The sequence below is a fragment of the Saccopteryx leptura genome, chromosome 3, assembly GCF_036850995.1.
Source record: "Saccopteryx leptura isolate mSacLep1 chromosome 3, mSacLep1_pri_phased_curated, whole genome shotgun sequence".
NCBI lineage: Eukaryota > Metazoa > Chordata > Mammalia > Chiroptera > Emballonuridae > Saccopteryx > Saccopteryx leptura.
Window position 1 is genome coordinate 133,172,057 of NC_089505.1, and position 15,137 is coordinate 133,187,193.

At 42.3% G+C, this 15,137-nt stretch overlaps 1 protein-coding gene across 8 annotated transcripts in view; it reads left to right on the top strand.

Moving 5' to 3' along the window:
- FGGY (FGGY carbohydrate kinase domain containing) overlaps positions 1 to 15,137 on the top strand; it is a 450,547-nt gene that overhangs the window by 316,864 nt on the left and 118,546 nt on the right. For all 8 annotated transcript variants that reach the window (XM_066376414.1, XM_066376408.1, XM_066376413.1 and 5 more), the window contains one exon: positions 3,753 to 3,814. In XM_066376414.1, coding sequence (XP_066232511.1) covers positions 3,753 to 3,814 — 62 coding nt within the window. The remainder of the gene's footprint in view (positions 1 to 3,752; positions 3,815 to 15,137) is intronic.

The following is a 15,137-nucleotide window of genomic DNA, read 5'->3' on the forward strand; positions in this document are numbered from 1 at the left end:
ATGCCATGTAGGGCCACACTGGAAGCTCTAGGATTGTCCCTAATTGTCTAGTACCTGGCCCTGGTGTACAAGGAAAATAGTGGCCCATAAAGGAGGTGGTGGGAGGTGGGCTCTGGATTAGTTTGCTCACAGGTGAGTTGAGCCCTTTACTGTCTCTAGGTATTGGCTAGCCCTAGGTGTATGTGGGGGAAGCAGTCACTCCAGGATCAATATGGCCCCAAATGTCCTGCTTTCTGTGTCTACTCATCTCCCTGACCTGTGTATGTTACCAGACTTACTTTCCTTTACTCTTTATCATTTTGCTCCCCAAATCAAAATAGTTTCCTAAGGCCTCTAATTCAACAAAACTATAAACACTTATCTGACTTTAAAACTCACTGTCTGTCCCTAGACCCTTGTTTGTTCACTATTTAAAACACTTTATTCTCTGATTTGCTATAGTTACATTGTGACCAAATTGTGCCTTGCACAAATAGACTCAAATGCAATGTGTGGTAAGTGCTACCAAAAAAGTACTCAGGGGCCCTGGCCGGTTGGCTCAGTGGTAGAGCGTCGACCTGGCGTACAGAAGTCCCGGGTTCGATTCCCGGCCAGGGCACACAGGAGAAGCGCCCATCTGCTTCTCCACCCCTCCCCCTCTCCTTCCTCTCTGTCTCTCTCTTCCCCTCCCGCAGCCAAGGCTCCATTGGAGCGAAGATGGCCTGGGCGCTGGGGATGGCTCCTTGGCCTCTGCCCCAGGCGCTAGAGTGGCTCTGGTCACTACAGAGCGACGCCCCGGAGGGGCAGAGCATCGCCCCCTGGTGGGCGTGCCAGGTGGAACCCGGTCGGGCGCATGTGGGAGTCTGTCTGACTGTCTCTCCCTGTTTCCAGCTTCAGAAAAATAAAAAAAAAAAAAAAAAAAAAAAAAAAGGACTCAGGGCCTGACCTATGGTGGCACAGTGGATAAAGCGTCGACCTGGAAATGCTGAGGTCGCCGGTTCAAAACCCTGGGCTTGCCTGGTCAAGGCACATATGGGAGTTGATGCTTCCAGCTCCTCCCCCTGTCTCTCTCTCTCTGTCTCTCTCTCTCTCTCTCTCCTCTCTAAAATGAATAAATAAAATAAAAATTAAGAAAAAAAAGTACTCAGTACTGTGTGAGCACATATTCTGTGCTTCCTCCTGGGACCTTCCTTCCTTCCTTCCTTCCTTCCTTCCTTCCTTCCTTCCTTCCTTCCTTCCTCCCTCCCTCCCTCCCTCCCTTCCTCCCTTCCTTCCTTTTTTCCTTCCTTCTTTCATTTTTTCCTTCCTTTCTTTCTCTTTCAAAGAGAGAGGGGGCAGAGGGAGGCAAGGAGGGAAGAAGGGAAGGAGAGAGGGAGGAAGGGAGAGAAAGAAAGCTTCAATATGTTGCTCCACTTGGTTGTGCCATTGATTGCTAATTATATTGTACCCTGACCAGGGACCACCTGGCGACTTCAGTTTTGAGCTGGCTACCTTGGGATGGGATCAAACCAGTGGCCTTAGGATCGGTGGCCCTGGACTCAAGTTGGCAACCCCAGCCCAAGCTGTCAACCTCAATGCTCCTGCGTAGCGCTTTATCCACCTTCCCACCAGCCAGGGCTGATTGATTGATTGATTTTTAGAGAGAGAGCTGGGAGCTTATATAAATCTTTTCTCTCTGACTTCCCAAAGTACTTTCCATAGAAATCACATAAAATCAAGTAACACCTTACTGCTGCAAAGCCTTTAAGGTCCACAATATGCCCAATCACAATAACCCACAGCTGAACCTGTAGGAGATAAGTATTCAAAACCTTCATTTTTATTCCCATTTAAACTGACTGATTGCCTTGATATAATTTTGAAACATTCTTCAGAATTATACAAATGGAATTTAACAAATTATATTATACTTGGAAATTTAATAGGCAATGTGGCATAGTAGTTAAGAACAAGGACTTTAGATACAGAAAGACCTTGGTTAAAAACAGAAATATCTGTCACTTATTGCCCTGTGACCTTGGGCAAGTTCCTTTATCTCTTTTACTTCCACTTTTCTCATCTCCCTAGTGAACAATAGTATCTTTTCAATGGAGGTAAGGAATAAGTGAGATAATGTATGTAAAATGCTTAGCTTACTATTAACATATGGCAAAGAAGTCAATCAGTTTTAGGTGACGGAATTTGTACTATTGTTGACTTTATGGTAGAAACTCTAAATCCCAGCCATCTTGTTTGAAAAGGAGGCTGGGGAAGGGCAGAGGTCATCAAGACCCAGAGAAGCTAAGTGACTTGCACAAAGTCACACAGCTAGTTGGTATCAGAGCCAGACAGCAAACCCAGCCATGCGGCTCCAGTACAAATCCTCTTCCTCCCCACACAGACCTGGTTTTTAAGAATCGCACTCAGAGAGACAGGCTCCAAGAAGCCAAAACAACCAGTTGGTTCGTAAGTTGAGTGAAAATAAATCTGTCAGAATCATTGTTTTGGATTCCTAGAGACTCATGTAAACATTGAGACAGTACACAGATTAAGTTCAAGAACCCAGACACAGTGTTGGGTGTATTCTATCCAGCAAGCAGAGCAACAGCATGGGAAAGCCTTGCTCTTCTCGAGGCCTAGTACGTATTATTTTGTGTAGAGCTGCCAAGTGGATTAAGGAATAAATCCTAGATTTTATTTAATAAATGAGATCTGAAATAAGAAGAAGGTAGTTGTGCACAGAGCTCAGACATTTTTGTCCTTGGAGACCTTGTACCAATTTCCATATGATACAACTTTTCAATCAAGGGAGGTTCTCTTGACGTTTCTATGACAACTCCTTTCCCCCCCTTTTTAAACTGTAACTTCCTCCTTAGAGTCCCTTTCTCTCAGCTTTTCCATTAGTAAGATGCTGTGAGTGATTCAAGGTCTGACCTGGCCCTGGGGTAAGCCTGGATCTGGAGACAGAAATGGTGTGATCCAGAGGTTAGTGCGGGAACACCCAGGTCGCCCACATTTACCTTGAGTTTCCCTCCTCTCACTGTCTTCCTCACACCTCATTCTTGGACCTGACACTACCTGCTGCTACTAGTTTAGTCTTGAGAATTTCATTTCCTGTAACTCTTCTCTGTAAACTTGTTTGTTTTGTAAATCCTAGAGGCCAACACTAGGTTAAGCAAAGCTAGATTTCTGTAAGAGCTGAAGTGTTGCTGACTTAGCGTTTTAACATTCTTAGATCTTCTATGGACACAGAGCTGAAAGAAGCAGATATTTTAATATATCTTTTCTGGCTTAACTTTAGATTAGAGCAGGGGTCCCCAAACTGCAGCCCCCTGAGGCCATTTATCTGACCCTCGCCGCACTTCCGGAAGGGGCACCTCTTTCATTGGCGGTCAGTGAGCAAAGCGCAGCGTGGCTCACGTACAGTACTACTTCCGGTGATGTGGGACGCGTGCCTCACGGCTCTGGAAGCGCGTCATATCACTTGTCACAGCTAGCAGTGACAATCTCACTAGCCAAAAGCAGGCCCATAGTTCCTATTGAAATACTGGTCAGTTTGTTCATTTAAATTTACTTGTTCTTTATTTTAAATATTGTATAAATATTTGTTCCCATTTTGTTTTTTTACTTTAAAATAAGATATGTGCAGTGTGCATAGGGATTTGTTCATAGTTTTTTTTATAGTCCGGCCCTCCAGCAGTCTGAGGGACAGTGAACTGGCCCCCTGTGTAAAAAGTTTGGAGACCCCTGGATTAGAGAAACAATAAGACTGACCCATCTCTCTTGTTTTCCAGATAGATCACATGGTGCAGGGCCATGCTGCCTTCCCTGAACTACAAGCCAAGGCTACAGCCAGGTAACTTCTTTCGGCCCTCTAACACTTCCCGACCGTGTGGAGGGCACTCGCTTTAGGCTGATGTATGATTTTCCGATCCTATGGGCAGTGGAAATGTTTGGCAGTATTTGGTTGTAAGGCAGTCATCCAGATGATCTAGAACACACAGGTATTAATGTTTAAGATGGTCTAAGAATTCAGAGAACTTTCCCAAATATGCCAGGGACCATAGATGGGAAACTAGGACATCAGAGATTTCCATCCATCTGGATTTTGGAATCAGAACCTCTTGGGTTCAAATCCAGCTTTAGTCCTTATTAGGTGTCTAACCATAGACAAATTATTCAACTTCTGTAAGCCTGTCTCTTCTTCTGTAAAACTGAGAGCAATAACTGATATGGAGCCATTTCCAGGATATGTTGTTAAGTGAAGAAAGTGGCGCACAAAGAAGTGTTGACAGCATGCTCCCTTTCATGTAAAAAGAAGGCTATATAAGAAATGTATGTGTATTTATTTACTCATTTGTGCAAAAGAAATACAGGAAGTTTAAATCAGATTTAAACAAAAAAATATATATTATGCCTTGGAAAGAGTGTTACCTAAACTGAGTGGGTAGAAATGGAATGCAAAGAATGGGGGACAGGAACAGAATAAGAATAGTAGGAGGAAATGACACTTTACTGGGTATAACTTTTTATATAACTGTAACTATTAGAACTGTAGTGCCCCAGAACATAGATAGAAGATAGGTAGATAGATAGATAGATAGATAGAGAGATGATAGATGATTGATAGATAGATAGATAGATAGATAGATAGATAGATACATACATACATACATACATACATACATACATACATACGTACATAAAAGGACAGTGGTGGGATTCAGCTGGTTTGCAGAACTGATACCCAATTTTTTGTTGAGTTCGGTGAACCAGTTGTTAAAATGGCACTTGTAATCAGGGTTCTCTCTAAGGTGGGCTCCTGGGCAGCTGCCCAATGCGGAAATCACAAATTTACATTCCTTACTCTTTTTTAACATTCATCTGCGCAACAGCGTATTCCAAAGGCTCATAGTAATGTTCATTCTGTCCATAGTGAAAAATATTGCAAGTGAGGATGCCAATCAAGAAGCAATATGGAAATATCTTAAATAACAGTTTTATTGTTTTTTGTTAGGTATTATTTGATATTGTTCATTGATATTTTAAAACTCTTTCTTATAACCATCTAGTTTTGTGTACCTCTTCTTTGCTCTTATTTGAGCATTAAATGCAATAAATAATAAACTACTTTTTGGTATATCTTGTTTAATACTTAAAGTGATCATTAGGGCAGAGAACTGGTTGTTAAATTATTTGAGTCCCACCACTGTACCAGGATGTATGTGTGTAGTGGGCAAATGAAATAAAAAACAGTAAAAGAATGAGCCTATTGTATTATAATGAATACCATAATCACATTAAAGGGAGTTGGGGAAAGAAAAAAAACTAACCTAACTAACTTTGGGAAAGAATATTTTGATAGTAGTCTGTATGGCTACAGATAAAATAACTGTACATAAATATTATACTGCAAATACCAAATTTGTTTTTCATACAAATTCATTTCATAATGGTATAGCTTAGCTATTCTGAAAATCCTTTATGTATAAACTATATTGAACAAATAGATAAATATATTGTGGATAATGAGAGACAGGTCTCACAAAACAAATAAGGTAAGGGAAAGATTAGAATGAACCCTATGGTACTGATGGGAATCAGGTATTAGAATTATCTTGTGATGATATATATATTGTTTTATTCCAAAAACACAGAACTTTCCGGTAGACCATATATTTGGCAAGGCTCTGTGAACTATACTATGACAATGATGACAACTACTACTACTTCTGCTACTATCATTAATGATTATAAAAGAGGAGGAAGTTTGGCCATGGTTGTTCTAGGGTTAAGCAACAGGTGTCAGTCATCCATTACCTGCCTACCTTCCTGTGGAAAGGGTGATGGAGGAGCAAGAACACTGGACTGGAAATTAGACGTCTAGGATTCTTGTGTCATTTCTGCCATAAATGTCTTGGTGCTCAGTTTCTTCACCCATAAAATCGCAATAATACTGTCCTGGTTAACTCACTGTACAGGTGTTATATAGGTGAAAGTAGATCATAGAAATGTCAGTCTCTGAGGAACTTAAAGCTCAACACAAACCTAAGGGATAGTTAGACTTTGCAAGGAAATACTCAAAATTCCCTGAACTTTCTTCTGTAGATGAACCTCGTGTGAGTAGTTTTAATGAATAGGAAAGAAGGATTTATGGATTAGCATGCAAATTTAGAGGACTAGCAGCCTAACAGCCATTTATAGAATTCAGAAACTGGAATCAGAACTGGATTTAAATCCCAACTCTTTCCACATGCTAATTGACTTCCTACTCTCTTCCAGCTGCCTCCTTATATTTCTCCTCTTTGGAGCTGAGTTGCACCAAAGCATTGCCTATACTCTTGGGTCACTATTTCCTTACTTTGTACTCTGCCCTGGCCCCTCCAGTTTGAATTTTGTCACCCTTGGCCCCTGAAACACTTATTGTTAAGGTCCTCAGGGACCTCTGCTAAGTCCTCAGGGTGTGGGCCAGTCTCCTGAGTGCTCAGTAGTGTGTGGTACCAGTAATCAGTTCTTGCTGCTTTGTCCCACTCTTTTCATGGCTTTCTTGCTGGAGTGTCACCTCTCCCAGTTTATCTCCTGTGTCTCTTACTCCTTCTTAACCCTTTGAGTAGTAAGAATGTTCATGTACATCCTCGTGCCTTCTGACCATCCAGAGTACGATTGATTTATTTTAACAATGTGTAAGGCAACATTAAAAAGAAAGCAAATGGCCCTGGCCGGTTGGCTCAGCGGTAGAGCGTCGGCCTAGCGTGCGGAGGACCCGGGTTCGATTCCCGGCCAGGGCACACAGGAGAAGCGCCCATTTGCTTCTCCACTCCTCCGCGGTGCTTTCCTCTCTGTCTCTCTCTTCCCCTCCTGCAGCCAAGGCTCCATTGGAGCAAAGATGGCCCGGGTGCTGGGGATGGCTCTGTGGCCTCTGCCTCAGGCGTTAGAGTGGCTCTGGTCGCAATATGGCGACGCCCAGGATGGGCAGAGCATCGCTCCCTGGTGGGCAGAGCGTCGCCCCATGGTGGGCGTGCCGGGTGGATCCCGGTCCGGCGCATGCGGGAGTCTGACTCTCTCTCCCTGTTTCCAGCTTCAGAAAAAAATTTTTAAAAAAAATTAAAAAAAAAAAAAAAAAAAAAAAAAAAGAAAGCAAATGTATGTTCTTCTTGGTTCCATAAATTGGTTATTAAACAAACATGATTTTAAGTTAATAAAACTGTAACTGGGACTAATTTCATTTTTTGAAAAATAACTCACTCCCAGGGGTCAGCAAGCATGAAAAAAACTCACTAATCAAAGGGTTAATCTCCTTTTCAAGTTCCTGATTTTTTTTTTTTTTACCATAACATCAAAGTTCATCACAGCTGGATTCCTGGCCCTCTTCTCTCTTTGCCCTCTTCCTCTAGGTGATTCTATTTACACTCTTGGCTTTATTTCTTTCTCAAATTTTATCTCCAACTCATCTATTAAGTACATATTCAATAAATGTTGGTTCTTTTTCCGTTTCCTTTCCTTCTATTGCCTTGCAAAGGAAAATTCATCTCTATCCTATCAGATCTATTCCAAGATTTTGGGACCCATTGGCCTTCAGGTCTTAGAAAGAAATAGTCATAGCTATTATTATTAAAGTGTAGCAGGCTATTTGGAAAGGACAGCAGCTCCCAGGGAGTCGGAACCATGTGTCTCTTTGGGTGTGACCTCAGGCTGTCTGAAAACAGCAATGCGAACCACCCGTCTTAGAGCTTAGCATCAGCAAATCCTATTTGAAACAGTAGAAACAAGTGTTGATAAACAGATTTAGTATTTTATGCTCTTGACTTGCCATAATCCTTTTAGACAAGACATCCCTGAAGAGAAATGTCTTGTGAGCTTATAAATTAAGTAAACACTAGCTAGATGTGCCCATGCATGCAACTGGCAACCAAAGTGTCTCTGCATGTGGGGCCAGATAGCCAGATAGTTCACTGCTTAGCCGGAGGTGGCCTTGCATTAATCATAACTTCAGGTCTTTTCCTCCAAACAAATTATTATTTTAATTCTTAAGAACCTTGACCACCAGCGTCTCAGAATGAGGTTCTAGTGATGGCAGGATTTGGTGGGAAGATGTTGGCATAATCCATAAGTACTGGATTCCAGCTGGGCAGCAGAGCCAAGGTTAAAGTCCATTCCTCTGTTTGATGAGAATCATAAGAGCATTTATCATACAAAAATGAACAAAGCACGAAAAAGTCCCTGCTTTTGTTACTGGTGATGTTGGCTTTGAAACGGCTCTAGTTGTTACCAGGGAAGTTGGATCTCCGTTGTTGAGTTTGGCGAAGGAAGAATTCAGGGGCAGGAACTCAAATTATAAGAGAAAGTTTCTTCTGCCTGACCTGCGCAGTGGGTAAAAGCATTGACCTGGAATACTGAGGTCACCGGTTCGAAACCCTGGGCTTCCCTGGTCAAGGCACATGTGGGAGTTGATGCTTTCTACTCCTCCCTCCCTTCTCTCTCTGTCTCTCTCTCTGTCTCCTCTCTCTAAAATGAATAAATAAAAAATCTAAAAAAAAAAAAAAAAAGAGAAAGTTTCTTCTGAAAGTTTCAGAGGGAGTAGAAGTGAGCCAGTTGGGCTGTATGAGAACACGTTACCGTGGAAGAAGGGCCCTTGGAGCTGAGGAGAGAGAAAGGCAACGCCCCTTGGGGAAGGAGAGGGGGAGGGGACAGGCACAGGCCTGCTCCACACAGGCACACCCTGGGTCCTTGGTGTTTTTGTTTTTTTTTAAAGACTGGTTTATTTTATTTAGCACAATGTTTTCAAAATTCTCCCATGTAACAGGTATTAGTATTTCATTTTTTTTATTGATTTTAATTTATTGTGTTTACATAGATTCTACTGTCACCCCAAATGCATCCCCCCCCCCCCCCCGTATTCCCTTCAATATCTCCCTTGCCTCCTTCTCCACAGCGCCCTCCCCCCTTCTCTTCAGGTTTATCCCATCCTATCATCCCTTTTCCCTCTGTCCTCTTTTCCTCTGGATCCCTCCGCTGTCTCAATTCCATTCCTCAGTTCACATCGTTCCTTGGATTCCTCAAATGAGTGAGGTCATATGATATTTTTCTTTCTCTGCCTGGCTTATTTCACTTAACATAATAGTTTCCAGGTCCATCCATGTTGTTGCAAAAGGTAAGCCTTCCTTCTTTTTCATAGCCCCATAGTATTCCATTGTATATATGTACCACTGTTTTTTAATCCACTCGTCCACTGATGGACACTTGGGCTGTTTCCAGATCTTCGCTATTGTGAACAATACTGCCATGAACATGGTGGTGCATTTCTTCTTTTGAATCAGTGATATGGTGTTCTTGGGATATATTCCTAAAAGTGGGATGGCTGGGGCAAAAGGCAGTTCCAGTTTTAATTTTCTGAGGAATCTCCATACTGTTTTCCACAGTTGCTACACCAGTCTGCATTCCCACCAGCAGTGCAGGAGGGTTCCCTTTTCTTCGCATCCTCGCAAGCACTTATTATAGGTTGTTTTGTTAATAAGCGTGATTCTGACTGGTGTGAGGTGGTATCTCATTGTGGTTTTAATTTGCATTTCTCTAATGATTAGTCAGAAATATATTTGCTGGTTTGTCTCCACGGGCAAGTGAAATAAAATACAGGATAAACAAATGGGACTATATCAAACTGAAAAGCTTTTGCAAAGCTAAAGACTATATGAACAGAATAAAAAGACAAACCACACAATGGGAGAACATATTCGACAATACGTCTGATAAGGGGTTAATAACCAAAATTTATAAAGAACTTGTAAAACTCAACACCAGGAAGACAAACAATCCAATAAAAAAATAGGCAAAAGAAATGAATAGACACTTCTCCAAAGAGGACACACAGATGGCCAGTAGGCATATGAAAAAATGCTCAACATCACTAGTCATTAGAGAAATGGGTCCTTGGTCTTTAAGCCTTTAAAGGCTGGGAGTTTAAGGGAGGTCTTAAGGGAGAATCTCAATAGAATGAATATTCACTAGCTTTATGCTGATATGCCAAAATGAGATTTATTCCTTTAACTTCATCTGTCCTTGGGTGTGGTTGATACTAACAGCACTAAGTGGATTTCTGCTGTCTCTCTGAGTAGGGTGAGAAGTGTAAAACATTTACTCTTATGTGTCATTGGTTAGGGAAGATAGGATTTTGCAATTTATTAGATGACTGTAAACTGGTTGGCCCTTACCTATCTATCTCAGTTTCCCTGTTCCAATGGCATTGGCTTGCTAACCTGTCTTACTTTCACAGAAATTAGACACACACGTGTGTGTGTGTGTGTGTGTGTATGTGTGCATAGAGAAAAAATGTGCGCACACACACACACATCTGCACACCAGCAATTAATAAACATTTAAAGAAACAGATTGTAAGGAGACATAGAATGAGAAGAGTTGGGGTATTGAACAGGAACTATTTCAGGTGCTGAAGCCATCTTTGATAAGATGATACTTGAACAGGAGTCTGAATAAAGAGTGGGACCAAACAGTGATTATATGGGGAGGATCCCTCCATCCTGAAGGAACAGCAGGACTTTCAGCTCCGAGGACATTGTGAAGCCACTGTGGCTGGAACAAAATTGGGAGACAGCAGGAGACAGGCAAGAATAGAAAGAAAGCCAAGGCCAAACCATAGGGGCCACTGTAGATAATTGTAAGGACACTGGATTTTATTCTACTTTCTAGCTTTCAAGCAAGGGAAAGACATGGTCAGATGTACCGTTTAAAAGGATTAATTTGGCTGTCCGTGGAAAGTAAGCCAAACCATTGGTGGGGAGGGAGAGACAGTGAAATATAGGCCCCTGACCTCGGTGAACTCATAGCCCACTGGAGAGGAGGAATGTAAACAGAGAAGGCCAGCCTGTTCTGAGTTACTTTTGCTGAGGTCACTGCACTCAGTAGTCATTTCTCATTGTTATTCTGTTGATTTCAGGTCCCTTACAATTGTCAGCATGAAGTTCCCCTAATTCACATTCTATTAATGTTTCTTTTCTCCCACTTTCTCTGGATTTTCAGTTACTGCTTTGAAGATAACCAGTTCTCCTTGATCTGATTCATTCCTCAGACTTCTTTTGTTTCTGTCATTCCCATAATTCCTATAGGAATCAATTTCTTAAAATGTACTGGTCCACTGTATGCCAAATCTCAGATACATTTAAACATTCCTGCTAAAGGCTGTGTAAACCCCGTGGGGCAAGGAAAAGACAAGAACATTTGTTAATAATTTGCATTGTTCCTGGCATTGTGCTTCGTGATCATTTTGTGTACGTTGTCCCGTTTAATTCTCGCCAAGGGAATGAGTGTTGTGGGGATCTCTCAGACGCCACTTCTGAAGCTCGTTCTCACTGGCCGTTCTGCACTTGTGTTCTCAGGTTGCTCTCTTGGCCTTTATGGCTTCTTCAACCCTGGTCCCTCAGTCAGACAACTGGGGCCATCAGTCTGTCAGCGTGTATTTACTCAGGATCCCTGAGCGAGGGCATTCATAGAACCAGGGTGACAGTATTAACAGCTTTCATCTCTTAGGTTGTGCCAGGATAATCAGTAAATTCCTGGTGGAGCTTGGATGAGAAAAGTTTCTTCTACAAAAATAAGCTACTTATGATAATGCCATCCTTTGGCTTCTGTTTTGCATGCGAGGATAAGAAAGTACTTAGGGCATCGGGCTCCTCTCAAGAAAACTGAGGGCGATGCTGATTTAGGAAATCAGTTCTCCATCTTCTGCCGCTCAGTGGGTTGCCTATAGCATAGTACAGTGCCTGGCACATGGAGGAGGGGGTGTCACCACGTTGGTTCCTCTTCTCTGCCCCCTTCTGAGAGATATACCAACATGCCTGGAACATTGTGTCCATATGACTCCAGAGATCCACCCTTTGGAAGCCCAGTGCTACAATAAGATATAAAGATATCAACAACCGAGAAATTTCAGTTATAATATTCTGTTTTGGATCTGTATTTATTCATACCACATTTCAATAACTATGTGTTGAGCATCTGGTAGGATGAATTAGATGAGACTCTTTTCCAGAAGGAGCTCAGATCAGAGATGCGTGCAGATAAATAAAGAGGCAGTCATAATACAGTGGAGGCATTACCATCCATCCATTTGATATGCACTCTTGAGTGATATTATGTGCCAAGTTCTCTGCTAAATACTGAATATACTGGTGATGCTCTGCCTTCATGTAGCTTAAAGTCCAGAGGAGGCCATAGGCCCTTCACAAGTAAACGAACAAGTAAATAAGTCTACAGTGACCACACAAGATATGGGGAAAAAAACAAAAACGAACAGAATGAGATAATAGAATATGAGGGAAACCACGTTTAGGTAAGGTGGTCATGATGATGAAGGGACAGTTCAGATCAGAGGGATAAAAGGGAGTCCACCATGTGAAGAGCAGGAGGGAAGAACACTCTAGGCTAAGGGACCGACGTGCCTGAAGGCCTTGAAGAGAAGGCTGAGGAATTGATATGAGGCCATAGTGGGTAAGGTGAGGCTGGAGATGAAGGCCGGGTCTGCATCACCGAGGGCCTTATAAACCAGGGTAAGAAGCTGATTTTGTCCAGTGGGAAGTGCTTAGCCATCACAGAATTCTAAGCAAGGAAATAATGTGATCAGTGTTACCAAGATAATCGCTTCATTACAAAGCCAGAGAGACAGATTTTCCTCTCAAACCCCCAACCTAGGTGATAAGGGCAGGTGACATTTTCGCGGTACTCCTCCTTTCCTGATTAAGGCTGGGATTGGAGACTGAGGCAGGGAGCTGAGGCAGGTGGGTTCAGTATAGTTTGCCCTATGTGCATGTGCAGCGAAAGGAGCAGGGGTCCAAGCATGGCTGGCAGAAGATGGTATCAAAGATGAGCCTGGAATGATGATTGACGGAGGCAGTTAAAGAAGGCAAGGAAGAGAATTCTGGGCAAGCAGGGGCAGAACAGGCAAACATCCAGAGGTGTATTATGAACATTAAAAGTAGGTTAGTGCAGCTACAGCATGGTGTGTGCAGGGGTGAGGTGGGATGAGGAGTTGAGAGCATGTATGTAACAGAGTGCAATGTAGGGAAAGCTAGATGATGAAGAACATTTCATGCCAGGAGTGGGAGTTTTTGCTTTATCTTGAGGACGATGGGGAGGAGCCACTGAAAGGTGTCAATAAAGGTGGACATCATAATCAGAGTTGCATTTTAGACAAAGCACCCAGGAAGGCGTGCAGAAAACCTAGTTGGAGGGGGCGAGATTTCAAGAGGGGTTCTAAGTTAGGGGGCCAAAGCTCCAACCCAGGCCTTTGAAGATGGCTTGAATAAAGTAGAAATAGTTGAGCTGGAGAAAGGTATGGTGGGTAGAAAATATTTAAGATAATAAGTTGGCAGGTCCTGGTGAGAAATTAAATTGGGGAGCTAAGAGAGACAGAGGAGTCAAAAAGGATACCCACTTGGCTCTGCACCCAAATGGTTGCTTGAGCAATGGTGTACGTGAGATTGGTTTTGATTAGCTTAAGGGACACAGAGGGAAAAGCGAGTATTCCAGAAAAGACGATGTGTGTCATACTGTATGTTTTTTGTTGAAGCCCCTTTGGACATCCATGAGGAAGCATTTGATAGGCAGTTGGATGTTTGACTTGGAACTCCTGAGAGATAAATGAGCTGGAACTAAGGGCATATATTTGGGAGTCCTCAGCCCTGGATGGTAACTGGAGCCATGGGAGAAGGAAGAGATCACACAAGGGTATACAGAGAGTGTGAAGGGGGACACGGATAGATCTCTGGAAGACTGCATATATTTAAGGGACAAGCAAAGGAATAGAGCCAGCTGGAGAGGAGGCAGGAAAGCCAAAAGAATATAGGAAACAAGGGAAAGAGAACAAATGAGTAAGATGTGGTCAAGTGGTTCCAAATGTGGAAGAGAATTCAAGTAAAATAAAGGGAGAAAATGGTCCATCGGAGTCAGCAACAAAGAGGGTATTGTTCCTCACGGTGGGACCGGTTTCAGTAGAATAGAGGAGACAGAATACATATTGTGGTGGGTCAGGGAGTGAAGACCTGGAGAGAAACAGTGTATAAGCTTCTTTCCCAAGACTTTCTCTTACCCTTGGAAAAGGCACAGTACCTTTTGTTGGACCATCTATTCTGACTTTTGATTTGAAAGTATGGTCATCATACTTCTGAGCAACCTGTGAATCCACAGAATTAAATGATTTATGGAGAGAAAGAGGAGAGGAGAGATTCCGGAGGTGCTTTCTATGTATTTACCATCGTAAGCAATAATGTCTGGAAAAAAATTTAAAAATAAAAGACTTTTCCCTGACTCTCGGATTTTTTTTTCAAAGCTGGAAATCAATTTTCTGTGATGGAAAAGGAGAAGGAACTGTTTATCGATCATCTACCATTTTATAGTGCTCAGAAATCTATAGTTAATATCATAGGAGCCTCTAATGTAAAAGTATTAGCTCTTATTGCAAAAAAAGTGAACTAGGCTTGGAAAAAGTTTCTTGTACCTGATCACCCAGCTGGTACACGGTGAAGTCACTTTGCGATTGTTCAAACTGTATTTTCTTCATTGCGATGGTACTAGGACAGCAAGAATTTCTTTCTCTGAGACGGGATATATGAGCCTGGATTTCACAAGAGGAAGGGAGAATAATCTGCTTGGAACAGTTCGTCTGTGATTCCTGAGCTGAAAGAGGGCAGACCGCCATTTGAGAAGGAATTGATAAAACATACAAAATGAATCAAAGCCATACCCCCCTCCTACAAAAAAAAAAGGCATCATGCAAGGTTAAAATTATGTGAATAATGATGTGCATTCGTTATTTTAATGTTTTCCAAGTGCATTTCATTTTGAATGATATACTCAGATAGCACACGTGGTAAGGTATAATTGGAAAAATATGCGGGAGAAGGGCTGCATTCAAAGAATAAACATACAGCTGTGAGGAGGTTAGGAGTCAAAGGGGTAAGCATATGCCCCGGCCCCCAGGGATCTCATTAGTTCATGAGTGACCGTATATGTAGAGGCTAAATGAATCTCACTGTTTGCAAAGACCTCCAGTAAATGAGACAATGACGAATCAATAGTAATTAGGCCTATAGGTTCTTATTGACCCAGATGTCTGAAACCAAATGCCCTGCTCTGAGATTCCTTGAGAGGCAAATGAAAACATTTATAGA